Source organism: Agelaius tricolor, unplaced genomic scaffold, assembly GCF_023055355.1.
Source record: "Agelaius tricolor isolate 1412-34295 unplaced genomic scaffold, bAgeTri1.0.p SCAF_2, whole genome shotgun sequence".
In the NCBI taxonomy this organism is placed as follows: Eukaryota; Metazoa; Chordata; class Aves; order Passeriformes; family Icteridae; genus Agelaius; species Agelaius tricolor.
In genome coordinates this window covers 35,758,632-35,770,826 of record NW_027269262.1, presented here as the reverse complement: position 1 = coordinate 35,770,826, position 12,195 = coordinate 35,758,632, and the positions used below count along the sequence as shown (strand labels likewise).

The 12,195-nt window shown below is 43.7% G+C and overlaps 1 protein-coding gene across 5 annotated transcripts in view; it reads right to left on the bottom strand.

The window, feature by feature from the left end:
- The window catches only part of RIPOR2 (RHO family interacting cell polarization regulator 2), a 69,586-nt gene that overhangs the window by 23,449 nt on the left and 33,942 nt on the right, over positions 1-12,195 (bottom strand). For all 5 annotated transcript variants that reach the window (XM_071456107.1, XM_071456096.1, XM_071456126.1 and 2 more), the window contains exons 2-8: positions 10,714-10,840; positions 9,422-9,577; positions 8,704-8,782; positions 8,465-8,488; positions 7,430-7,483; positions 4,467-4,616; positions 3,512-3,575 (exon numbers count right to left, since the gene is read on the bottom strand). In XM_071456107.1, the coding sequence (XP_071312208.1) occupies positions 3,512-3,575; positions 4,467-4,616; positions 7,430-7,483; positions 8,465-8,488; positions 8,704-8,782; positions 9,422-9,577; positions 10,714-10,840 (654 nt within the window). The remainder of the gene's footprint in view (positions 1-3,511; positions 3,576-4,466; positions 4,617-7,429; positions 7,484-8,464; positions 8,489-8,703; positions 8,783-9,421; positions 9,578-10,713; positions 10,841-12,195) is intronic.

Below are 12,195 nucleotides of genomic sequence, written 5' to 3'. Positions count from 1 at the left end.
ATTTTGTGCAAAATTCATTGGACTGTGGTTTCTTGCACATGCAAGATTTACACCTTCCAGCTTTTTTCCCTATTAGAGCCTGAAGTTTCCTTTCATATAGTAACTACAGAAAAAGGAGAAACACCTTCCTGACATCATCTGGCTTCAGACCCTCAGCTGAGAGCCCCTCCCATGGCAAGGTGTAGGCGAGCTGCTGATCCCCCTGCAGTGCTGCTCAGCGCTGTCTGACCAAGCTCCACACTTCAACACAGATCCCTTTTTAGTACATCTTTAGAGACACACAGCAAGCAACAGGGCCTCTTTCTGCTTGGTGTTTCCATAACATTATCATTCCCATAATAGCTGCGTGTCTTTCAATAGTAAGTGCATCACAAAATATGACTGACATCTTTAATACCAGATTAATCCCATTTTTCCCCAGAGCAGGAGAAGTAGCACAGCAAAGCACTTGTGATCTATGTTTGGTTTTGGGGTTTTTTAAGGTAGGATATAACAATGCTATTTTTATATCAGCACTGTGCATATGAAATGAAAGCTTCCTAAGGCTCTACACTGAAATCCAAGGGGAATTACCACCCCACTCCTGGCCTGCTGACCTGCATTTGCACAGGATTCAACTGGTTGTTTTTCCCACAGAGGGAGCTTCTTTTTTCTCACATATTCCCCTCAGTATGCAGCCATTGCACTTGTTTTGATATAAAAAGTTACCCAGCTTTGCCTGTGTGAGCCTAAATCTATGCCTCTAGTATTGCAGTGCCCAAAGAAACCATCTTGAGGCCACATACAAAGCCTGTGGCAGAGAAAGGGATGCCCGAACAGAACACACAGGGGTGTGTTAAAATCAAGGCAAGTATGAGGAGCCCTAGTAGTGCTGGCTGTATTTGCAGGGATGAATTAGCCCTGCTAGCTGTACTGTAAGAGCAACTCAACCCCTGCATACAGTCATGGGCTGTCCCTGCTTATCTGCCTCTTCCATTTCTTTGACCAGAAAATAGTTTTTTTTGCTCATCTTAGTGTTCAGCAGAACAGAGAGGCCCTTGCACAGAGCTCATATTACCAATTCCTTTCTAATTTATTTACTGTTAATAAATAATTTAAGACTACTAGCACTCTACCACTGCTTCTCTCTCCCCAGGCACGCTTTTAAAAGTGAATTTGATCTCTCCTGGGACACATCACCAAAAGCATGTGAGGAAAATAAAAGGTCCTTTTTTTGCCCAGTGTATGGGGAGGGTGGGTGAGGAAACTCCAGCTTAAAACTCCATATGGATGTTGAAGTATGTGAGCTGTGACTGGCCCAACCAGGCTGGCCAAGTCTTTTCAGCATGACGAAGAGGAGGCTAAATGCTGACTTGACAATAGGGCATAAGTACTTTCATATGAAACAACAGGGGGACAGGGTGATCATGGGGGGCTGTGGTAAGGAGGCAGTGCCACCTGGAGCTCATGCAGCACATGCAGTTCTGCTGGTGTGCAGGATGCTGGACTCCTGGCTGCTGGTGGTAGGCTCTGTGTAGCAGAGCCACTGGTGTGTCAGGCTAGCAAATTGTTCTCTCTTGAGTGAAACATCTGGGCTTTTACCTCCTGCTGTCCTGGCTCTTCAAACAGCTATAAGGGCACTTTCCTGTACATCATAACAGGACACACAGATTCCATACAGGAATTTCCACACTCGGTTTCCCTGTTAAATTTCAACAACTGATTAATCCTGACCAGTTAGCTAAGCCTGCTGGCACATTTATTATCTTGATTCTGCAAAATGATTAGGCTTTTCTTTTTCTATAAGTATCAGTCATAAAAGCTCTGTGCAGCTCCCCTGCTTCCTGACAGCATTGTGTAGGTTGGCTTGCTTTCAGTCTAAGTGACAGAGGGCACAAAATAAAAATAACTTTCACTGGAATGGCTAGGAACAGATAAGCTTTAGGGAGAGGAATGCTTTGATTTTAAATTAGATCCTAAAGTTAGCTGGATATGCTGCAGTATAACTTAAGGGGAAAACTTGCTGTGTGATCTGCAGGCTTTTTTGCCAGAGCTGCTGCAAGCCTTAGCAATAGCGATGGCGATATTGTCGTATAGGATTCCTATTCCTAGGGAAAACTATCTAGATAGAAATCTCAGATGCCCTAATTAGAGAATACTTAGTATGGCATTTCTCTTTGCTGTTTTCTAATTTGGGCTTCTTCACGTGATGCAAACTGTGTTCAGAAGCAGCTGCTGCTTGTGCTCTTTGCTCTGCTCCTGCACATGAGTGCAGTACCTGCCTTCTCCAGAGCCCTTGAGTTCTGCCAGAGGATTTGGCATCCAAAAGAGAAGGGGCCAGACCTCTTCAGACAAGACATTTGTGACACTGTGACACCTTCTGCAACAGGAACTGTGCACTGCATTTACAGCAAGTAAAGAAATGCTCCAAGGGAGCTGGAAAATCCCTTTACACACTCTGTGACATTGCTTCATTCAACATGTCCATGCTGTGGTTCTGCTGTGGGTTCTTGTACAGAAATATCTTTCTCTGTGTGTTCATCTAAAACCTGAGGGATGGAGCTAGGAGAACTCCAACATCTGCTGCGATTGTTTTCTCTAATATGAGAGTGCAGAGTAGCTATTTTAATTTAATCTAAGATTAATCTTAATCTTATGCGATGCAATCAGAGGAAACAACTGCAACAAGGCAGGCAGAATCAAAACCTTGTATGAGATTTGTGAGCTCACTACACTCCACCAGCAATACTGTGGATGTTTTAAATGGCAAGATACCAAGTGAAGAATTAAGAGTTCATTAATATTTAGATGCTGACTTTGTTTTATAGAACTATTCTCATGCCAGTGACTGAAGATCCAAAAAGGATATCCCCTCCCAATCTCTTCTTTAAGACATTGAGTCTTAAAGGGATAACAGCATTAGCAATACCTGATGATCCATTGAGGCTTTCAGTAAAATTGATTCTATTGTATTCAATCCCATAAACTCCCCTGTCATAAAGACAAGGAATAAAATGGAAAGGTGAATGTCATCACAGAGTTATCTAGGAAAACCATCCCCAGCTTTTTGCTTTTTTACATTTGGTCAAAAATAGTATTGGTCACAATTAGTAAAGGAGTTAGTAATAGCTGATGTCAAATTAAAAAGCTATTTGAAATTTCAAGTTCAGCTCCATGGAAATTCAGATAATTTCCCAGTCACCTTCTCAAAGAATTACTGAAAATAGAGGCAAAAATTACAGCAGTCTTCAAAACTGAATTGCTTTAGCTGTTGGGAGGAGTCTTTGTGGGAAGTAATCAGTCTAGAAAACAAAAAGCAGAATCTCAGAAAGTCTGTAAGCATTGGTGTTCCTGTTTCTGTAATCCTTTCCAGTGGGCAGGGGTGTGAATAGAGGGTTTGAAGGCTCAGCAATGGGTGAGAAACCCCACCTGTCATAAAGCATGTCACACAGCATGTCTCAATTCCCTCACCAATGTGTGCAGCAACTGCTACTGTTTCTGAGAAAGAAGGGAAAGGTGAAAAGGCACTTACCTTTCATCTTGATGCAGAACTCCCCCAATAGGTTTTCCAGCTCTGCTTCTATGGTACACATGTTCTGTGTTGGAAAAGAGAACAGTGAGGCCAGAAAACTTCTTTGGGATTTTTTAAGGTCTGTTTGTAAGGATAGATTCAATATATTTTGCAAGAAAATCAATCTCAGAGCCATCCTTCTTGTTTAACTAGGTCTGGCCCTAAAAAATGGCAGCTATGCTTGCTTTTTTTGACACTTCAACCAGCAGCTTCTCTGCTGCTGCATGCTAATCCTCATGATGGCAAAAGGGAAGCTTTGGGCTGTGGAGGATAACCTACTCACTGTTCTGGTCCTCTCCAGCCCGGACTTGTGCCAACAGCAGCAGCTCTATGGCAAAGTGGCTCCCAGCATGATTTAATCTCTCAAGAAACGTGGACTACATTAAGAAAGAAGGCTGTGAGAGATGGATATTAGCCCCTCTCCAGTTCTTCCTTCAGGTTTTGGAAGGTTGTCACAGCTTGTGTGCTGGGAAGTCTGTAACACTATTACACTTGTTCATAATCTCCTGTCTGTTTAATAAAATAGATTTTGATCACAGCAAGTACAACACACAGGATGCAGCATATGTCTGTAGGCGCATCATTTCCAGTCAAGCTGCCATCCCTACATCTGCAGGTGGGAAGGAGGTAGTTGGAGTTTAAGCAGGTTTGGGGCAGATTTATGCTTTTGCTCTTGTGCTGCAGTTCCTCAGTATAATCCTGCTCTTATAGAGTCTAAACTGTTATTTCAAAGAACTCTTTGGGCCCATGTAACCTGTCTTTGTCAGTCATCAGGTATTCACCTGAAGAAAAACAAATACTAATTCTTCTTTGATGAGTTTTATTTTTGGATGAAACTCTTCCTGAAATTAGTGGTAAAGTTCCCATGGCTTATAAACAGTGTGAGAGTGAAAAGAATGAACTGATGAGGATGTACCTCGGTGTACTCCTTGTAGCTCCTGTTGATTTCAGTCAAACTCTCTCGAGCAGCTTTGCTGGCAGGAGACATTGCAAAAGCTTGCTTCATTTTGCTGGCACCATCACAGAGACGTCTTTGGATACAATAGGCTTCATAAAGCTCATCCACCTAGTGGGAACAAGGAAAGTGTACTGAAAAAAACCCAGAAACCCCAGCAAAATAAAGCCAACACAATGAAGTAATTTGCACTAAAAGAAAACTCAGCCAAACCATTATATCCTATGGAGAGGCTGAGGAAATGAAGCTATGATAGTGTTACAGTCTGTGGAAAAGAAACACAAGATGAGAGTAACTTCCACTGTAAAAATCTCAATAGAGCAACAGTAGATGCCAGCAATTCACCTGCTTGCCCTGCACGCCTCTAAGCATTGTTACTCGTGTCCTCCCCATCATACCAGCGAGGCAGGAATGCAGCCAGCTTCTCAAACATCTTGCTGTGGAAGAGCTCTTTAAAAGGCAACTGCAATGCCCACACTGCCAAATGCAACTGGAAGTGGTAAATGGCACATTTAGCAGGGTCAGCAGTGGCTTTGGCTCCCTAATATCAGCCATGGATCAAGGCTGTTGCAATATTTGACTAATAGGTAGTATTGGAAGCTGGGAATGATATTTTGAACTCTTACCATCCATCCTCCAGAAACTGGGAGTCATACTAGGAATCAGCACAAGTAAAGCACTTACAAGCAGCTGATGTCAAGTTAAAACAGTATTTTGAACTTCCACCCCCCCAGACACTTACATCCAGTCATTTTTTTATGCTCCCTTAACATAACTTAGGGACCCAACATATTGTAAGGGCTCTGAAGTTTTGCAAAGCACAGTCACACACAGTTTGAATGAAGTCTCACCTGGATTTACCTTCAGAGGAGCAATGGATTTACACACCTCGTGTTTTGGTTTCCCTTTTCCCTCTAATCCCTGTACTAAACACACACATTTACTCCAACTGAGTAATCTATGTACATATATACTCCAGCTATATATAGTGGTTTATATTTTTATAAACTAAATCTGTCAAATAGAGAAGATGTGGGTTTTCTAACCTGACTATCAGGGTAAGGAGAAGGACAGGAATGGAAGAAGCTGTCTCTTCTTTCCGCTTCTAACACCCCTCCTAAAACAGGATATTTGGGTTTTACCTAAAATAACTCTTTTTCCACTGTTATCTCTGAAATGAAGAGGTCACTCTGTGTCCCACAGTGCTCCTACTCAGCAATGGATTTTCATGGCAGAATTTCTCTCTATGAAAGCATCCAGCACCTTGGCTTCATCAGTCTGTGACTTTGTGTGCTGCATTAGAGATGAGCCTGATGTGACAACCTAGGCATGCTTCAAACCCCATTTTCCAAGCCTGCTTAACCTCTAACAAAAAGTGATGTTGCTAATTTGTTTGGAACAGGACTTGTCTTCCTGATGGCTTCAAAGCCTTGGGTCAATTTTTACAAGGCTACCTTGGATAACCGGTGGCTGAAGCCTCTGACCCGAGGGCACCCTACCAAAACCAGGGCATGCTTTGCAAAGTGAAAGAGTTCAGCATAAGTTAATGAAGACACAGGTAGCATTTTACCATTTTGAAGATAGAAAAAAAGCTTTCTGCACTCATACTCACTCTTGTTTCTCTTGCTAGCCAGCAAGCTAAAGACAGCTACTATAAATAGCTGTCACTTGGTATTTACTTCTGACATTGGAGTGGAGCCTTGGTCTGGGATTGATATCCTGCTCCTGCCCATGTGAGCGTAGCTAGGACATGCTCATCTGCTCCCCATGTATGTGGGATCTGCTGTGGTGCACCCCATTTTCCTTGCTTTGCTTCCTTTACAAAGCAGTGGCAGGTAAAAGACAGAGGGCATCTCTGTGTTCCTGATTAAATACTGCTGAAAAAACCTTTTCCGTCATAAGAAACAAAGATGTTTCTCCACCTGCCCAAGCCTGTGGGCTTTAACGCCACACACTTGGTTCCTTTTGTCTCTGTTGCCATGGGTTACAGAGAGTGAACTCACGTAGTTGGCAAGCCTGAGTAACACTGACCAGCATTACCTCTTGCATTTGGTGCTTTTCACTCTTATTATAAACCCAGAAACCATTAGCTCTGAGCAGGCGGAAGTGGGAAGGATTTGAATGGAAATGTTCTTCAAGTACTAATTTTTGCCATTCATGTTGCCAGCAAGGGAGTAGGTGGCTTGGGGAACAAAATCTCAGTCTATCGCCTCATGATTTATATTTTTATTTTCTGCTCCAAGAGTAAGAGGACTGAAATTAAAAGGTTTGGATAGGTTGTCATAATTAGAGGACTTGAAGCTGCACAAATGCTTTTTAAATGACTCTCAAAAGACATTTCATCTGTCAAAAATAATTCATTCCTTTGTCAGGCTCAAAAAAGTAACTAATCACTAGCAGATATGTTTATAAGTAAGAGAATACATGCCATGGATTTCATGCAGCTCTAAAATGTATTAGTGTAAATCACAAGTACCTGCACCAATATTCTCACCAATGCATTCAAGTGGATGTGGGCCCCAAACCACAGAGCAAAAGCATTAGCAGTGAAATCCAGGAATAAATCCAAACTAGCTGCTGTGTGTGCTAGAGATAACTGCTGAATTAAATTGCTTTCAGATGCAACTCTCCTTCTACCCCAAGTCTGACAATAAGCATGCTGTGAGATAGACTTTTCCCAGCAGGTCTCCAACCCAATGTTCTCTCTGTACCTAAAAGTATGTGGGAGTGTCGGGGCATGGCTGGACCTTGGGGGTCTATGTGGAAACCCTTTCTTTGGCTCTGACCATCAGCCTATCATGGAAAAACCAGCCAATCTGGGAGCAGCCTCCCCAGCACAAAGGGGTAGCAGGAGGCCAAGGGTTTGTTTCCTCAATAATATAGGAACAGATGCAGAAGAAAGATGATAGGAGAGAGCTCATTACCTTGCTAATGTGGAACTCCAGCCTTCTCATGTATCTCTCAACTGCTTTGATTTGCTGAAAGAAAGGAAAAGGCAGAGGTGAGGCACCTTTAAATAAATCAGTAAGCCACTGCCACGCTAGCTCTGCTAGTCCCCATGGATCCAAGATACTCCTCCTTAAAACACACAGGATTTCCATGACCATGAATCCAGAATCAGTTGTCCCACCCTACTACTCTTAAGCTGCTGCTGACAATGGAGCGACTTCACTCCTTTACCTAATGTATATTTTTAAATTACATTTTCTAATTATTTTTTAATTATTAAAAAAAACAACAAAGAAAGCAGAGCTTTTTTTAGGTTAAAAAATAATGTTTTCAGTACTTTGAAATCCCATATTAATATTGATCAGGCTTTGCATTTCAAGATCCATTGTCTTTCTTAGCAAGCTGGTTTTGAGAATAAACTCAAGCTTGGCATTTTGACTGAAAAAAAAGTCAGACTTTTTCAGGAAATGTTTTTGAAAAATTTCTTTCACCAAAATTTTCCTGCAGGGAAAATATATTTTTAATTTTTCTTTCTTCAGAACTCACAGGAGCAGGAATGAACTGGGGCTTGACCTGGATCCCCCCCAGCCCCCTGGTGCACTGCTATCAGCCCCCATCTGACTGGAGCTGGCTAAGAGAATTTGCACAAGGGAATGGATTTAATGGCTGTCAGCTGACAGAAAAAAGGAAGTCTCTCCTCTGCTTCCTTCCTTCCTTGCCTGGCAGGGGTCTGTCTCTGTCTGTGGCCATCCCAGAGCCAGTCTGACCTGGCAGACCTCAGAAAAAGGGTTGGTGGGGTACGTTTGATGCCAGATCAGTGAGCACACTGTGTTTGATGCTGCATTAGTAGGCAATACCAGACCCCCTGGGAAGAGGAGGGGAGTGGAACTTCTTCCTTTGAAAATGCAGGTGTTGGCATGGCCAGCAGATCCCTCTAAGAAAGGTTTCCATGTACATTGTATTGATATTAATGCTTCCTTGCAAAATGAGTGTTGAAGGGAGTAGCATACCTTATCTAAATCGTACAGGACTCCCTGCAACAGAGAACACAAAACTGATTAATTTTGCAACACAACAGCACCATGAGAAAGTAGTGTTTGACATTCAACAGAAATCACAAACAAGACAATGGCTAGAAGGGAAGAAGAGCATCAGTGCAAATTCCCTGTATCCCACACCCATCCCTTGGCTGCTCCAGCACCTCAAGAAGGCCACTGTGCATCTACAAATGAAAAAGCATGGCACGTACCAGGCGTGAGTTTCTTTTCATGTCTTTTAACTGAGTAGTCAGCTTATCCAGCTCTGTCTGGTGAACTTCCAGATACTCACTGCAAACACAAACCAGAGAACCATGCATGAGCTCTGCAGCACATACCAAGCTGGCTGATGACCATCCTAAAAGAAAATCTGCCTGACAAATGGCTTTCCTCACTGGATGTGTTTACAGACAAAAAACTCATTTACATTGATCTGTCGTAAAAGCAGCTCCCTGCTGCTTTGTTGGGAATAAATAGGAGCACACTTATTTAACTGTGTAAGAGCTCAATGTTCTCTTTACACTGAACAACCGGTTTCAAGTAAGCTAATCTGCTGCTCAGTTTATGGCCTGGTGCCTTCCAGTCGCTACGCCTGTATCTGGCTGATTAAAGCCCTGTTATGATCTGGGATGTTATCTGAAAGGCAATACAAGCCTTTGATAGGACTCTAGGAAACTCAGAGGGAAAAAAAAAACTCAGAGGGAAATTGAAATCCCAAATTTGGGAGCTTTTCTCAAAATGTGAATGGAAATGGGATTCTGCCTCCTGTATTCCTGTTTCCCATACAAATATTTTAGATACTAAGTGTCACAATCCAGACTTCAAGAGGTGTATTTTCATCTCTTATGAGGAAGGGTCCCTGTTTTTGTTTCTCTAGGATCTAAAATGTCACAGAAAGCTTCATCCTTCAAGCAGGATAAAAGCTCTTACTCCAGGCCACTCTTCAGGGCTCGGTAGACCTCTTCCATCCTTTTAGGCTGGGGTTCTTTGGGCGTGGTGCTGTTCTTATGGCCCAAATTATGCATTTTCTTCACCTTTGCTTGGGGCTTCTTGAGTGCTGAGGAATTTTCAACAAAGGAGTTACACCTGCAAAATGAACATCAAAGGAGAAGAAATCCCTATAAGTCAGAAATCTCAAAGGAGTGTAGCTTGAAGAAATCTTCTGATATTATCTCTGCTAGCAAAAAATGAATCTGCTTCTGTGCCTGCCAGTTAAAGGTCTGCATTTCTTTATGGGTTAAGAATCTGAGCAGCCTGGGATATTTGCTTCCCAAGACATAAGTGCTTGTCTGGAAATTCAAGGCCAAGTCTGAGGCTCATCAGACATTTCTCTGTCCTACACTATACCTGTGCTAACTCACATTAGAGAGTCCATGAGAGAGATGAGCTACATTCAGGTGCTAAACAGAAAGGGGAGCCCAGATAATTTCAGATGCAAAGCCTGCAAGTCCTAAGGAAGATTGGGATTTGATTAAGAGAGTTTCTGGAGAACAGCATCACACCACTGGTCTTGAGTATGCAGTGTATGGCAAAGTGAGGACAGTTGTGCTGCATACAGGTGCCTCTTTGGGGACTTTGCTTTGTCAGCATCTAACAGCCATCATTGACTTGGGCTGACAGTGGGAGCCCTTTGCCTGATGTTACTCCTCAGTTGCTAACTGGTGGTCTGGCACTGGGAGATTACACAAGTTAAAATCGATTGTAAAGTAGCCTCTGGGAGCATCCAGGACTGCATGGCTTGGGCATGCCTGATTCAAAGCCCTAAGTCCTGTGTAGCTAAGTGGCAGTGCACAGAAAGGCTCCACAGCCAAGCTCAGGGAAACAGCTTTGTTTTGGATTCGTGGTGGTGCAGCAGTGAGAAAACTGTCTTTTAGGCAGCAGTGGTCTTAAGCAGGAGGTGATGGCGAGTGTATATGTGCAGTGTTTCTGCACATTTCACATGTTGAAAAGATCACTGCATAAGTTAAAACTGTTCTCTGAAATTCTCTCACAGCTCTGAGGCATGTGAGGAAGCCCTGCATTAATGGGGGAGAGGCAAACAGGCTGAGGGTAACACCTTAGTTATACAAAAAATATATAGAGACATTTTAGCCTAGGACATTTTATTTGGCACAGAGTCAGAAAGATAGAAGTCCTCTCTCACCTCCCCTTTCATCCTCTAGAGCCCAGAAGTCCCTTACAGCCTGATTTTGAAATTCCCCTTAGAGAGCAAGGGCACTTGCCTGGACCGTCTTTCCTGGAGCCCGCTGAAGCCAGCGAAGGACTGACTTCTAATAATCCCATTAGGACCTCCTGGGGAGAATGAATGTGATCCTATTGACATGATGTCAGGGAGCCTCGGAGATATTCCTGAAAAACAACAGAAAGCATGTCAGTGAGGGTGGAATTAGAGTAAAAGGCAGGCAGTGAGGCCAGACAGCTTGGTATCCATCTGTGACATCAAGGGGTACCTGAACCCCACGAGGGGCTGCAGGCCAGGGCACAAATCTGTATGCATTTCCAAATCATCCCCACTCAAGACCAAAAGAATCCTATTTTAACTTCTGACTTCCAGCCCAGGGTCTACTGAAAAATGTATCAGAGACACAAAGAGGGTCTGGATGTAGGACTAGAAATCAGATGCTTCAATGTGATAATCCCAATGCCATCCCCAATTTCTGCCATGCCTGGCATGCTTCACCCCCAGCCCCAGCATCCTGATCTGTCCTGGGAATTATTATGGAAGCATGCAGAGCTCTTGGAGGCTCTCACCATCACTGCAAAATGTGATTATACGCAATAATAATTTTAAAAAGGATTGATACATCACAAATGCCCTACAGCTCCCTTTTGATCCTTGCTCCCATGGCAGCTCAGCCCAGGGGCTGCTGAGAAGGAAGACACAGTGGCTGTGTGTGCAGCCATGACATGCCGTGATGAGAGGGATGCCCTCCACTGTGAAGAGAGAGGAGTAAACAAGCTCCAGGCACTGTATGCTCTGCATTTCATGTGTCTGGGGGGGAGGGGGAGGCTCAGCAGGGAGGAAGCCCTTGCCCTCTGTGTGCTCATTTCCAATGCCCAGCTTGGCATCTGCACTAAACTAGGATGATTTCAATCCATCCACAAATAAATAGCAGAGAAGTGCTACGGTTCACAGCAGCTCTGTCTGCTGCCACAAGGGAAAAGGAGGACACCTTTGTCTTCCTTTTCTCCTTAATCTACTGTTTTTCTTGTCTCTGCCCTCGGCAGACAATTTAATTGATTTTTCTGCTGGCTTGGTTTTGTGCTGTTCTGGTAAGAGGAATGGCCCCACCAATCTGTGAGGAGCACCATGGCCAACACAGGCCAGGCAGCAGGGCAGGGAGCAGGAGGAAATTGGGGATGTTGGAGAATAGGGTGCTGGTCAGCAGGTGCTGCCAGACACAGCTCCCCCATCCTGCAGGACCCATCCTCTCACTGCCTCCATCCTTCCTGGGATGTCAGTTCAGCTGATGACACCACTGTGCTGTGAAACGGACAGAGAAACTAGGCCAGCTTAAAAATAACCTGACAGAAAATGAAAAAGAGGGGTTTTAGCAGTTCTTTTCCATCTATTTTAAAAGCTGGACCCAGCCTGCCCCATGGCCCCAGTTCATTTCACTCCAGTAGCTGGGCTGAGGGATGAGCTTGGTAATGAAGCAGGGTGGTATGGCAGGGGCTGGAGCTGCCTGCAGGCAGTGGAGCTG